We start from the raw sequence: 15,786 nt of genomic DNA, 5'->3' as shown, positions 1-15,786 counted from the left end.
ATTGCTCTCTGCTTCAATGGCAAGAAGTAACAGGGGATTGGACTCAAACAGAAAACAATAAGGGCCCTGACTTTGACAGTCTGGGAAACTGATAATTGTAAAAGGTGGCTTGTTTAGCCAGTAGTTACTACCATAAGCTTTCTGGGAAGACTGGATGGTCCTTTCCTGCCATCATTTCTATGTTACTATGTTTCTATATGTAATACAGCCTATTCACTGCAGAGTGGCTTTTTACTTTCCTATAATCTATGGAGCCATCTGGATTGGCAGCCTGATAGCCTCAGGCTTCTTCAACACACAGGTAAATGGCCCAAGTCTGTTCAGACCAAAATTTATTAAACAGATCTTTCTCTGGGATGAATTTCACGAGGACTGGGGTTACTGCAGGTGGCCGGGCTGAAGGCTGGATAGTTTGAGCAATCTAGAAGAGGGAGGCTTGCTCCTGTTCCAGTCTTTCTTGTAGTGTTTGGTGTTGGGCCCACTGATTTTGGACTATGGACTGTAACTGCTGTAGTTGCTCACTTAGGGCTTGTAGCAGCTGCTTCATTTCCTAGGTGAAGGTCTGTCTGTGATAAGCAGAGAGAGATTTCCTGTAGCAAATCCCACTACTGCCACCACTTGTAGGAATCTGGACCTGGCTTAGGGTTTACTTCTTTTAACAATAACTCTCCAGAGACAGACTTCATTTTAATTGAAAAAGCTTTCCTTTCTTCCAGAGCCACAAATTCTTGCCTTTGTTACAATTCTTTGCTGCCTTCAGACTGCAGTTTTTCATGAAGCACACAAAGGTTAAATAAAGAAAAAAGTCCAAGCTGCTGTCTTGTTCAGTCTAGAGGTTTTCCAACCCTTTTGGAGATTGCTCTGCTCAGCTTCCCTGGGTGGGACTCCCAGTCCCTAATAAGGCTTCTTTCCTTGTGACTTGGGTGTTGCAAGATCCCGACTAGCTTCCTTCTGCTTATTTCAGATAGTCCTAGGATTCTCTTCTCCTGCAGTCCACCTCCCTGTTTCTTCCCAGCTTTCTTCAGCCTGAAGGAGTGAGGACCCACCCAGTGAGTCAGCAGGTTTCTATCTTGTTTTTAAGGTGGACCACTCTGCTTCCTAAGGGATTTTTAAGGTACTTTTCACTTTGTCCCTTACACTCAGGTAAGCATTTTTAGCCTCTTGTGATATCTGTTTCTCTAATAATAATAATAAAGGATCTAAATTTACCCTCAGGGTAGCAACTGCCATATCAGCTGTTGTCCCCCCAGCATAGGAAAAACCAAATTGAACTCCAAACCTATGTGCAACAGTTCTGTTTTATTAGAATTTAATACTAAGCCATTCTTCTTTAACCATTCACCATCATCCTTAAACAATCAATCACATGTCGAACAGTATCTGTATCATTCTTACCCGAAGGTGCTATTACCTGCATATCATTTGCATAAATTAATGAAGTAAAGCCAAACAACCAAATAGTAGCACCTAATGGAGCTAAAAAAAAATGTTAAAAAGAAGTGGGGACAAAGATGAGACTTGTGGAACACCTTATTGAAGTTCTCTAAAAGTAGAAGTCTTACCTTGATAAAAGAAACAATTTGAAACCTTCCATGCAAGAAGGCTATAATCCAACTTAATACTTGACTCACTAGCTCATACTATAAATGATGAGAGAACAAAACAGAGTGGTCAATCAAATCCAAGATGCTAGATAGATCCTTACCTCCAATAGGTTATTCTAATGTCTTAAATACAGTATTTATAGATAATGGGGCGGATTTTAAAAGGCCGGCGCGCCGGCGGCCTATTTTGCATAGGCCGCCGGCGCGCGTAAAGCCCCGGGACGCACGTAAGTCCCGGGGCTTTGGAAAAGGGGCGGGGAGGGGCGTGTTGGCAAAAAGGGTTATATTACACTGCTGGCTATGGGAAGATTCACCACGATTAACCCAATCCAGAAACCATAAGAACATAAGAAATTGCCATACTGGGTCAGACCAAGGGTCCATCAAGCCCAGCATCCTGTTTCTGACAGTGGCCAATCCAGGCTACAAGTACCTGGCAAGTACCCAAACACTAAGTAGATCCCATGCTACTGATGTCAGTAATGGCAGTGGCTATTCCCTAGGTCTACTTGATTAATAGCAGTTAATAGAATTCTCCTCCAAGAGCTTATTCAAACCTTTTATAAGCCCAACTACACTAACCACATCCTCTGGCAGCAAATTCCAGAGCTTAATTGTCCTTAATAGTCCTTCTATTATCTGAAAGAGTAGATAACCAATTCACATTTACCTGTTTTAGACCTCTCATGATTTAAAAAGCCCTCTATCATATCCTCCCTCAGTCGTCCCTTCGCCAAACTGAACAGCCCTAAGCTCTTTAGCCTTTCCTCATAGGGGAGCTGTTCCATCCCCTTTATCATTTTCGTCATTCTTCTCTGCACCTTCTCCACTGCAACTATATATTTTTTTGAGATGCAACGACTAGCATTGGACACAGCACTAAGGTGCAGACTGATCATGGAGCGATACAGAGGCATTATGACATTTTCCGTTTTATTCACATTCCCTTCCTAATAATTCCTAACATTCTGTTTGCAATTTTGACTGCTGCAGCACACTGAGCTGACGATTTCAATGTATTATCCACTATGACGCCTAGATCTTTTTCCTGGGTGGTAGCTCTTATTGAATATGAACCTAACATCTTGTAACTACAGTATGGGTTATTTTTCCCTATATGTATCACCTTGCACTCGTCCACATTAAATTTCATCTGCCATTTGGATGCCCAATCTTCCAGCTCAAGGTCTTCCCTGCAAATTATCACAATCCGCTTGTGAGTTAACTACTCTGAATAATTTTGTATCATATGCAAATTTGATTACCTGACTCATCGTATTCCTTTTTAGATCATTTATAAATATATTGCAAAGCACTGGTCCAAGTACAGATCCCTGAGGCACTCCACTGTTTACCCTTTTCCACTGAAAAAATTGACCATTTAATCCTACTCTTTGTTTCCTGTCTTTTATCCAGTTTGTAATTCACGAAAGGACACCACCCCCAATCCCATGACATTTTAGTTTTCTTAGAAGCCTCTCATGAGGACTTTGTCAAACACCTTCTGAAATACACTGGTTCACCTTTATCCATGTTTATTAACCCCTTCAAATAAATGAAGCAGATTTGTGAGGCAAGATTTACCTTGGGTAAATCTATGCTAACTGGGTTCCATTAAACCATGTCTTTCTATATGCTCTGTGATTTTGAACTTTAGAATAGTTTCCACTATTTTTCCTGGCACTGAAGTTATGCTCACTGGACTATAGTATTCCTGGATCACTCCTAGATCCCTTTTAAAATATTGGAGTTACACTAGTCACCCTCCAGTCTTCAGGTACAATGGATTATTTTAATGATAGATTACAAATTTTAACTAATAGATCCAAAATTTAATATTTTAGTTCCTTCAGAACTCTGGTCCAGGTGATTTGCTACTCTTTAGTTTGTCAATTTGGCCTACAACATCTTCCAGGTTCTCAGTGATTTGGTTCACTTCATCTGATTCCTCATCCTTGAAAACCATCTCCAGAACCAGTATCTCCCCAACATCCGCATTAGTAAACACAGAAGCAAATACTTCTCTGCAATCTTCCCTAACAGCCCCTTTAACTCCTCGGAAATCTAACTGTTCAACCGACTTTCTCACTGGTTTCCTTCTTTGGATATATTTTAAGTTTTTATTATGAGTTTTTGCCTCTACGGCCTCTCTTAGCCTGCTTTATCAATATATTATGCTTAACTTAACAATGCCTATGTTTTTTCCTATTTTTTTCAGATGGATCCTTCTTCCAATTTTTGAAGGATTTTTTTTGCCTAAAATACCCTCTTTCACCTCACCTATTAACCATGCCGGTAATCATTTTGCCTTCCTTCCACCATTCTTAATGCATGGAATACATATGGACTGCGGATCTAAGATTGTATTTTTAAACAGTGTCCACGCCTGTTGAGCACTTTTAACCTTTGCAGCTACACCTTGCAGTTTTTTCTATTTTTCTCATTTTAGCAAAGTTTCCCTTTTGAAAATTTAGTGCTAGAGCTGTAGATTTACAAATTGTCCCCCTTCCAGTAATTAGTTCAAATCTGATCATGTTATGATCACTATTGCCAAGTGGCCCCACACTGTTACCTCTCTCACAAAATCCTGCATTCCACTAAGAACTAAATCTAAAATAGCTCCCCTCTCATTGGTTCCTGAAACAATTGCTCCATGAAGCAGTTGTTTATTCCATCCAGGAACTTTGTGGCTCTAGCATGCCCTGATGTTACAGTTACCCAGTCAATATTAGGGTAATTGAAATCTTAAAAAAAAAAAAAAATCACAATATTTGTATTTAAATGTTATCAATGTTTAAGCTATAATATTCTTGCATACATATCACATTTATAGATTAGGGACCTTCATAACATCCACGGTGCTGCAAGCTGATACTTGTATTTTTGCACCTGTGTGGATCATTTTTAATAATTGGTCCATTAGTCCACCGCTCATTCAAAAGTGTTTTAAACTTTTTTTTGACATTTTTGTATTTTTTCTTTTTCTTAAAACACAAAGGATTACTTCCCTGTTTTTTGCTTGGCCGGAGTCAGAGGTCCGACACGTGCGTTTCGCGGTCCGCTGCTTCAGGGATATTTAAAGCTGGCCATGATTTTACCGGGAAATCACACAAAATGATGCCATTCAATTTCTTTATTGAGTTCACCCGGGGTGACTGATTTCAACAGGAAAATCCACTTTTGTTCACATTGCCTGAGCTGCATTATTCTATCTCCTCCTCTCCAATGTTGTGAACTACCTCCAGGATTGTCCACTTGATATCCTTGAATTCGTGATTGTGTTCTTGGAAGTGAGCAACCAAAGGTTCCTCAAGCCTGCCTGTGTTAAGGCAGCACTTGTGCTTGGTTAGACGAATCCTAATTTGGCGTTTTGTCATGCCCACATATGTTAGAGGGCATGGGCAAAAGATGGCATACACCACAAAAGTGGAATGACATGTAAACTTTGATAAGGTCAGCACTTTGCCCGTAGCTGTGGTGATGGTATTCTGGGTAGCTTTGAGGGGGCAACACATACACTTACTGCATGATTTCACTGGCTCAGGCTTGTCACTGGGATTGTAGCAACTGGAGCGGACTACATAGTCCCTGATGTTCCTGCCTCTTGAGTATGCAATCCTTAATGGTTGGTTAAATAAGGGATGAATTCGTTGAAGATTACCCAATGTTTCCTGAGGGCTCTACTGATAGGGGCTGACATCAGTGTATGTCTCAGTACCACAGTCTCTGGGTTCAAATCTTGTCCCGGTGGTGTTTTTGGTAAAAATAAATAGTCTCTGTTAGAATACAAGGCTCTTCGATATGCTGTTTTCACACAGTGTATTGGGTACCCTTGTTGTAAAAAACGATTAGCCATGTGCTTGGCTTGAGTTTTAAATTCATTACAATCAGTACAGCGCCTCCTCAGGCGGAGAAATTGGCCCATTGGTAAGTTGGTTTTAAAATTAACTGGGTGAAAGCTGTCAAAACGTAATAAATTGTTACGGTCATTCGGTTTCCGGAAAATGCTTGTATTGATGCCCCGGCCATTCCTGGAGATCAGTATGTCCAAATATGAAATTTGATGGTGGTGAAAATTCATAGTAAATTTTAAACAAGAATCTAAATTATTTAACCAAGCATGAAATTCTTGTGAACTCGATATGGAACCTGTCCAGATAACAAAGATATCATCAATTTATCTTTTCCAGCATTTTAAATATGCTGTCCACTTACATCCATGAATATATATTGTGCTTCGAACATGGCTACAAAAATGTTGGCCACATCCCCACTGTGCTTATTGTAGAATGTTTTGCGATTGAACTTTCAAAGGCTATATAATTTAAAGTGCTTCATTTTCAGAAATAACTGATGGGACTCCTGTGAATTTGCAATAAATGGAGATTTCACCTGCAGCAGCACCTTGGTGAAGTGCACTGGGCGATATGAGTCAGCTTTAAATATCCCTGAAGCAGCGGACCGTGAAACGCGCGCGTCTGACCTCTGACTCCGGCCAAGCAAAAAACAGGGAAGTAATCCTTGTGTTTTAAGAAAAAGAAAAAAATACAAAAATGTCAAAAAAAATTTTAAAACACTTTTGAATGAGCAGTGGACTAATGGACCAATGATTAAAAATGATCCATACAGGTGCAAAAATACAAGTACAAACTTGCACCACCATGGATGTTATGAAGGTCCCTAATCTATAAATGTGATTTTTTTCAGTTGATAAGGATAATTTGGAATTCTTTAGCTCAGGTCATTCTTTACTTATAGGCACATGGACTACTTTTGCTTTTATTGGAACCTCTCAGTTGGGATGTCTTAACTGTTTCATTAGTATCCTTCAAAGTTATATTCCTCTGACCCATGTACTGCTGGGTGACTGTTGGCTTTCCTGCTTGTTCTAGTTTAAAAGCTGCTCTATCTCCTTTTTAAAAGTTAGCGCCAGCAGCCTGAATCCACTCTGGTTAAGACAGAGTCCATCCTTTTAGAAAAGTCTCCCCCTTCCTCAAAAGTTTGACTAGTTCCTTACAAAACTGAATCCCTCTTCCCTGTACCATTGTCTCGTCCACACATTGAGTCTCCGAAGCTCTGCCTGCTTCTGGGGACCTGCGCATGGAACAAGGAGCATTTCAGAGAATGCCGAAGGTTCTGGATTTCAGCTTTCTTCCTAAAATCCAGAATTTGGCTTCCAGAACCTCCCTCCCACATTTTCCTATGTCATTGTGCACCATAATAGCTGGCTCCTCGCCAGCACTGTCTAAAATCCTACCTAGGTGATGCGTGAGGTCTGCCACCTTCGCACCAGGCAGGCAAGTTACCAGGCGATCCTCACGCCCACCAGCCACCCAGCTATCTACTTTCCTAATAATCGAATCACCAACTATGATGGTCGGCCTAACTCTTCCCTCCTGGGCAGTAGAGATGTGAATCGTGTCCTCGATCGTCTTAACGATCGATTTCGGCTGGGAGGGGGAGGGAATCGTATTGTTGCCGTTTGGGTGTGTAAACTATCGTGAAAAATCGTTAAAATCGTGAGCCGGCACACTAAACCCCCCTAAAACCCACCCCGACCCTTTAAATTAAATCCCCCACCCTCCCGAACCCCCCCCCCCAATGCTTTAAATTACCTAGGGATCCGGCGGTGGTCCAGAACGGCGGCGGTCCGGAACGGCCCCCTCAATAGAATCGTGTTGTCTTCAGCCGGCGCCATTTTTCAAAATGGCCGCCGCAAAATGGCGGCGGCCATAGACAAAAACGATTCAACGCAGGAGGTCGTTCCGGACCCCCGCTGGACTTTTGGCAAGTCTTGTGGGGGTCAGGAGGCCCCCCCAAGCTGGCCAAAATTTTCCTGGGAGTCCAGCGGGGTTCCGGGAGCGATTTCTTGCCGCAAATCGTTTTCATACGGAAAATGGCGCCGACAGGAGATCGACTGCAGGAGGTAGTTCAGCGGCGGTCCGGAACCCCCGCTGAACGACCTCCTGCAGTCGATCTCCTGTCGGCGCCATTTTCCGGGATGAGGACCAGAGGGGTCCTGAACACACAAAGAGACAGAGAGATAGAGAACAAATTAGAGAAACAATCTATATATATATCTCCCATTGTAAGAGGGGCACTTTCAACTCAGGGTGGGTTTTCAAGGGTGGGTGGGGGGGGGAGGTGTTACATTGGTCTGCCTAGGGTGCAAGGGTCTGTAGACCCTTGTAACACCACCCCCCAAAACCCACCCTGAGTCAAAAGTACCCCTCTTACAGTGGGAGATATATAAAGGTGTCATATTGTCGCTCTAACAGTCTCTCTCCTTCTCCCCCTCCCTCTTCTCCCATATGGTCAACTTGCACAAAATTTACCTGTTCATGATGAAGGATGTGAATATGAAGGGTAGGAGTTCCTTGTAATGTTACTTTGGAGAGATGAGTTGAGGGGTTAGGCTATATTTATGGGGAAATACGATTTTGTCATGATAACGGGACACTGGGAAGTGCCAACCAATGTGCCCGTTAATGCTTGTATATAGATGTTTATGTATCGAAGTTTTGACTTACCATGCGTGATATTGAAATTTAATAAAGAGATTTACACATAAATTCCTCACCTTTTCTTGAAAAAAGGAACATTATCAAACTTCATAGAATCATTCACACTAATGCCAACAAAATATTTACTACCTTAAAGAATATTCTGGGGATTATTATTAACTTTATCATTAACACCAGAATAATATTTTTTCTTAACTTTCATAATTGACTTAAAATATGCCATAGCTGTTCTCCACCATTTCACCCTATCATTACTTTCATCGGTTTTCCACCACTGCCTTTCCAGGCATTATAAATTCTGCTTTCATTCAGTTAGATCTAATGAAAACCAGGGAGAAACCAGGAGGAAGGCTTTAAAGCCTGTCCCCATCAGCTTATACCAATTCTCACCTAGGTCTTCAATACTACCCACCACATCCTTATCTCCTAAAGCCTCACTGAATTTCTCCTAATCAATTTCAGGGCATTAAGGCCGTTCCCCCCCCCCCCCCCCCCATGCACACACACACTGAATCATCCCTTTAAAATACCACAATCTAAATTTTACCCCAAAATGGTCAGACCATGCACATTTTTCCACACCCAGAAATTCCAACATTCCCCCTTTGACAAATTGCAAATGAAGCAATAAATCTAAGGTGGAATACCCCCCTCCCCCCCTCATGAGCTGGTTCCAACACTATCTGCAAAACAAACAAGAAATTGTTTTCCCTTGGAACAAGAATCCAAGTCTTCCTGCAATCTGAAATCCCCCATAACTAAAAAAAAAAAAAAAAAAAAGAATATTTCATGATCTGTGCTAAAATTACTTCAGTAACCTGATCATAAAAATACAGAAGAGCTTCCGAGGGGACAATAGGCACCTCGTACTCAATTTTTACTAACATACTTTCACAGCCAGTTATGGTTTCCAAAAAAGTAATTTAAAAGGTAACATTTCTTTAAAAATAAGTCACCCCATCCCCTTGTTTAACTAACTTGCTGTCCACAACGATTTTGTAAACCTTAGGGCAAATATGATAAATAGTGAAAGCCTGGACATTACTTATCCAACTTTCAGTAATAAACACTAAATCAGCATTACTGATTAAGACTAAATCATGGATATAGAAACCAATGCTTCTGGAGAGAAAGAGCATTAATCAAAAACATTTTAAATGCTTGTCTTTTTTCCCCACATATTCCCGCCCCTATCATCCTACCCAGTCTCAGTGCGATAACCATTACCAATACCCTAGACTGCCACCACTGCATGCAGATCTATGTCGTGCATGTTCATTATGGATATCCTGAAAATCTGGCCTGTTTGTGGCTCTCGAGTACTGGAGTTGGCCACCCCTGCCCTATGAGGTGAGACCTAGGAATTAAAATATGTATACCCTAGAGCAGGGGTGGGCAATTCCAGTCCTCGAGGGCCACAAACCTGTCGAGGTTTTAGGATATCCTAATGAATATGCATGACATAGATTTGCATACAACTGAGGCAGAGTGCATGCAAATCTCTCTCATGCATATTCATTAGGGATATCCTGAAAAACAGACTGGTTGTGGCCCTCGAGGACCGGAACTGTCCACCCCTGCCCTAGAGGAAAGGTGGGAGAGAGTGTACTATTCAGCATTGTTTACCTTCCACCAGTAACATACTTACAAAATCCAAACACAGAAGTAAGTTTCACCGCTAAAATGGGAGCAGAGCAAGGGGTGAAGAAAGGTTCCCATATGTAGCGTCCAAATGCCAATGCGAGAACAGCAAGATTAGCTGGTCTAGGACAAGAGAGATATAGCAACAAAACTGATTTAAAATAAGCATTGGTGAGCAAAAAGAAAATTTGTAGCATAACAAGTCGGAGGAAAACATTGCAGCTAGCCATAAAATATATTGGGTTTTATTTGTATTGCACATTAGTTTCTAAAAAAAAAAAAAAAGTATGCACTCAGTAGAGCATCAAAGAGAATAATTTTCTAAAAATCACATCTCCCACCACATTCCACATTTACAGACAACTCTGGCGAATCTTTTTGCATAGTATGGGAACATCTTTCCAAGAATGGCAAGTTTACAAAGTTAATCTAAATACTAATAACCTATGCTGGTAGGTGCTCCAGTATTAATTTCATCCTAAATTGCAGTTATATCTGGAAAATATAGAGACCATCATACATCAAATCATCTTCTGGTAGAAGTTCATAGCTTCAATATTGTATGCAGGACTTATTTATAATCATTGGTCTCAATAATTTCACATTTTTATCAATGCGATAAAACTGATCCTCACCTCACTCTTGCGTGATGGTAAACGTGTATATCTTCACTTCGGCAATATCAAAACTCAATTCCTTGTTATTGTTAAGTTCTTTAGGGCAGGATCCCTAACTCTTTTCAATACCCTTTCCCCAAGGTGTGGATCCTTTGGCTTGGGGGGAAAAGGGTTCCTTTCACCGCCCAATGTAGGGGTGGCTAACTTTCTCTTGGTTATTCCCGGGAGAGGGCAATCTTTCCACCTGTGTGCCCAAATAAAGATGCTGGATACACTGAGTAAGTGTCCAAACTTAAATTTACTGAATAAGATAGTTGCAGGTGGCACAATACATATGGTTCTAGCACCACAGTCTTTTCTCTTCTTTTTCTTTTTTAATTCTTTATTTATCCTTTTATGATTTTACTAATCTGGAAATTAGTTACCATCTTAATCCAATAAACAATTTCAGGCATTTCTCCAAACAGAAAACAATTATATTACAATAAACTTCGGAAATTTCAATTTGTAATATTCGGAATCCAATATACTTAAAGAAAAAAGAGAGAGAGAGAATTGGAGGACAGAAACATCAAAGAGGAGAAATTACAAGAAACTATAAACAAAATAAATAGGGCATTAGCATAGTGTACAGCCGGTACATTTCTACTTCATAAGCCTTCCCCATTTTGAGGCAAAGGGGATGAGGTAGCTGGTAAGCGGGCCTCCACAAACTGGCGTAGCTGATCTGATTGAAAGAAAATAAACTTCTCTTCCCCTCTTTTTAGGACACATCTGCAGGAGTATCGAAGCAGAAAAGAAAAACCTAACGAGGTGTTGTGTCCGTCGGTTCCCGACGCCCTCTCTCTGCCCTCCTTACCTCTTTGGCACCTCCCTCTTCGTCCACGGGAAGATTGGCTGCCGCAGTGTCCTTCTGAGGAAGTCCTCCGGCGTCCCCGGACCGGCTAGATGCTGCAAGTCGCCATGTTTTCCTGGAGGCCTAGGGGCACGCACGCGGCACAGCCCCGACTGAAGTACCGGCGTGAACCTCAGGGGCACCCCCCTGAGATGATGTCACCCGTGACGGATATATAAGATCTTAGAATTTGCTAACAGATTGAGTTAGCAAGGGTTTCACTACCTAAGCTACTCTGCCTCCTCAGACTTACCAGGGGTACCCGCTCCTCGGGAGCCTCGCTCTCTCCTTTGTTTTTCAGGTGACAGTCTGGATCTGGTACTCGCTCCTCGAGGGCCCTCGTTCCCAGACTTGCTCCATATTCTCTTCTGCCTGGAAGTCATCACTGCCAACTACATCAGTGAGTTACCATCGCTCTCTCAGAGCTTTCCCTGGAATCAGGTACTCGCTCCTCGAGGGCCTATACATTCCAGCTCCTGGTCTTCTATGAGACATTGTGTGAGTGTTACCATCAGGTTCGGTACATGAACTCTGCATACCCTGCCTACTCACTATATCTCAGTCTCTCTTCAGCTCAGCCTCCAGGGATCGCTGTTCCAGTATCTGAGGGACTACAGCCCAGCCGGGCATTCCAGCTCACTACTGCCACCTCTGGTGGTTCAGTATATTGTCTAATAAAAGAACTAGTGTGTGTCTGTCTCCATACTCTGAGCCTGACCGGTGGTCCCTCTCGGGATCTTCCCCCCCGGGGGCGTGGTCATCTGCCACTGGTCCAAGAAACCACCCACAACTCTCCTAAATAACTACAGATTGCTAACTCCAAGGATCTGGCACAACTTAATGCCTTGCAGGCCATACCGGGCCTGGCCCAGCGCATTGTGGAGCAGCAAGATGCCTTGGAGAAACTTACTGCAGCATTTCATCAGCTACACACACAGAAGGTTCAAGGCACAGCCTCCAACCAAGAAGGTCAGTTACCGGAGGTAACTTTGAAGTCTGCTGTACCACTGGTGGCTCCAATCCGCTTTTCCGGAGAAATCCAGAAGACCTGGGGCTTTTTGAACCAGTGCTGCATGCACTTTGCCTTACAGTCGTCTCTATTTCCTACAACTCTCTCCAAGACTACCTACATCCTTTCATATCTGGATGGTAGGGCCCTATCTTGGGCATCCACCTTGTGGGAACGCAAGGACTCTATTTTGCAGGACATAGAAGGATTTATGGACTTGTTTAAATCAGTTTTTGATGAACCTGCTTGAACTTCTGTAGCCGGTTCTGCTTTAGTGGATTTGAAGCAAGGCAACAGATAATTGGCTGAATTTGCCATAGAGTTCAAACTCTTGCGGCAGAACTTCGCTAGGACCCCAAATGTCTCAAGACTCTCTTTTGCAGAGGCCTGGATAACCGTTTAAAGTACAAGCTGGCTGCTCGCCAAACACCTGACTCGCTGGACGAATTAGTAGTCTTGGCTACTCGGATTGATCACTGGACAAGGTGAAAGAACTCCGGCCTAGGGTGTTACCCGGGTTGAAACAGGCTAGTGCTGTCTCTACACCTTGGATGATTCCAGTAATCTCTGCTGCTGATACAGATGAACCTATGCAACTTGGTCACAGTCACTTGACCTCCAAAGAGAGAAGATTTCGGAAGAAGCGCGGCCTTTGCATGTACTGTGGTCAGCCCGGCCATAATGTCTCCACATGCTCCATTCGTCTGGAAAACGGATGGGCTTAAGTCCTGCAGGAGGACTGTTCTTAGGCCATACCGCGACATCTCCTCCGCTCTCTCTCCCAGTCTCTTTGACCTACGGACCAATCACGGTTCAGACTCCTGCCCTGGTGGACAATTGTTGCTACATAAGAGTATGTTTATGTAGTTTCTTTTCCATCAGCAGTCATGTAAGTTTAGAAATTTTCTTATAAGTTATGAATATTTTATATATACATAATTTTAATTACTTGTTTTTTAAAAAAAAAATTTAATTTTATATTTATAGCCCCTGATGCAGCCTTAATTGGCGAAACTTGGCCGGAGTCGGGCTCCTAACTAAATATACTAATAAAATCTTTCCACGGCATAAGGTTGTCCCTTTGTCTTTTTTGCCTGGTGGACTCAGGGGCAGGAGGCAACTTTATTCTCAGAAGTCTAGTGGAAGACCTGAGGAGTCCCCTCATCAAATTAGAAGATCCACTATTGTGTTACAACTTGAAGTGGGCTTTGGACGTTCCCCAACTTCGCCACTTCCACTGAAGATCTCAGTGACATCCCCAGCAGCTCATCCATTGCTGCTGACATCTATAACAACATACTCAGCGAATTTTCTTCCAAGACTTAAGATCTACCTGTCATCAATGCAGAAGACGACTTAGAATACAAAGTCGAAGAAGTCCTGGATGTTCGTAAAGAGGCAAGACTTTTGAATACTTTCTAAAATGGGAAGGTTTCGGCCCCAAAGAAAACTCTTGGGAGCCTCAGACCAATATCCTGGACAAAGAGATGCTACATCAGTTCCACCTCGTGCATCCTTCAAAACCTAAGCCTGGTACCCGAAGAGGAAATTGCCCTTTGAAGGGGGATACTGTTGTGTCCGTCGGTTTTCGACGCCCTCTCTCCGCCTTCCTTACCTCTTTGGCGCCTCCCTCTTCATCCACAGGAAGATTGGCTGCCGCAGCGTCCTTCTGCCGAAGTCCTCCGGCATCCCCAGACCGGCTAGACGCTGCAACCCGCCATGTTTTCCTGGAGGCCTAGGGGCGTGCACGTGGCACGGCCCCGACTGAAGTACTGGCAATGGCATGAATCTCAGGGGCACCCCCTACTTAACCAAAAAAGTCCTGCTTATTTGGCTAAGTAGCACTGAATGTACTTTGAATATCGGGCCCCCTATGTTTATTGGCTATTTTGAAATATTTATTCTTTTCATGGTTTTAATAATATGAAGGATACATTACAGGAGGACATTACAAGACTGGAAGATTGGGCATCCAAATGGCAGATGAAATTTAATGTGGACAAGTGCAAGGTGTTGCATATAGGGAAAAATAACCCTTGCTGTAGTTACACAATAATAGGTTCCATATTAGGAGCTACCATCCAGGAAAAAGATCTAGGCATCATAGTGGATAATACTTTAAAATCGTCATGCTGCAGTAGTCAAAAAATCAAACAGAATGTTAGGAATTATTAGGAAGGGAACGGTTAATAAAACGGAAAGTGTCATAATGCCTCTATATCGCTCCATGGTGAGACTACACCTTAAATACTGTGCATAATTCTGGTCGCCGCATCTCAAAAAAGATAAGAGTTGCGATAGAGAAGGTACAGAGAAGGGCAACCAAAATTATAAAGAGGATGGAACAGCTCCCCTATGAGAAAAGGCTGAAGAGGTTAGGGCTGTTCAGCTTGGAGAAGAGAAGGCTAAGGGGGATATGATAGAGGTCTTTAAGATCATGAGAGGTCTTGAACAATTAGATGTGACTCGGTTATTTACACTTTCGAATAATAGAAGGACTAGGGGGCATTCCATGAAGTTAGCAAGTAGCAATTTAAGACTAATCGGAGAAAACTCTTTTTCACTCAACGCACAATAAAGCTCTGGAATTTGTTGCCAGAGGATGTGGTTAGTGCAGTTAGTGTAGCTTGGTTCAAAAAAAGGTTTGGATAAGTTCTTGGAGAAGTCCATTAACTTTTGTTAATCAAGTTACCTTAGGGAATAGCCACTGCTATTAATTGCATCAGTAGCATGGGATCTTCTTAGTGTTTTGGTAATTGCCAGGTTCTTGTGGCCTGGTTTGGCCTCTGTTGGAAACAGGATGCTGGGCTTGATGGACCCTTGGTCTGACCCAGCATGGCAATTTCTTATGTTCTTAATGTTGCATGCATAATTCAGTTGGACTTGTTGTGGTTACCAGAGCATTTTTGTGAGCAAGAGAGAACGAGTGAGCCAATGAACATATGTTTGAGCAAGAGAGCTATTTAACTCAGTGGGCCTGAGTGCGAAAGTAAGAGAGAGTGATTGAGTCAGTGAGCATATATAGAGCAAGAACGAGTCAGTGAACATGTGGGTGAGCATTTATATGAGAGAGCATGAATGAGCCAGTGAGAATGAATGTGAACAAGAGCATGAGTGTGGGACACAGTGAACATGTCTGTGAGAGAGAGCATGTGAGCCAGTGAGCATGAACGAGAGAGCAAGTGTGATCTAGTGAACGTGTGCGTGAGAGAGAATATAAGGGAGTTTGTATGAAAATGAACATTGTGTTAGACAGAGAAGAAAGTTTGTGCATATCTCCCACCCTTTACTAATCCATGACAATCTCAGGGTGACTGGAATCTATAGTTCCCAAGTACGGAGAGGAGGGGATTTATTTTAACTTTAATTTTAACTATTGGATGTTTGCTGTGTCTGCTAGTTTGAAATATTTTATTGATGTTTGGGAAATTAAAAAAAAAAAAGTTATATGTTCATAATCATTGGATGTTCTTATCAGCTGTTTTGAAATATTTAT

The 15,786-nt window shown here is 42.3% G+C and overlaps 1 protein-coding gene across 1 annotated transcript in view; it reads right to left on the bottom strand.

Moving 5' to 3' along the window:
• Positions 1-15,786, bottom strand: part of LOC115089385 (cystine/glutamate transporter-like) — a 103,003-nt gene that overhangs the window by 73,291 nt on the left and 13,926 nt on the right. The window contains exon 4 of the mRNA XM_029597478.1: positions 9,777-9,892. Coding sequence (XP_029453338.1) covers positions 9,777-9,892 — 116 coding nt within the window. The remainder of the gene's footprint in view (positions 1-9,776; positions 9,893-15,786) is intronic.

Source organism: Rhinatrema bivittatum, chromosome 4, assembly GCF_901001135.1.
Source record: "Rhinatrema bivittatum chromosome 4, aRhiBiv1.1, whole genome shotgun sequence".
Lineage (NCBI taxonomy): Eukaryota > Metazoa > Chordata > Amphibia > Gymnophiona > Rhinatrematidae > Rhinatrema > Rhinatrema bivittatum.
Note: the sequence above shows the minus strand (reverse complement) of the source record. Positions and strands in the feature narration are given on the sequence as shown.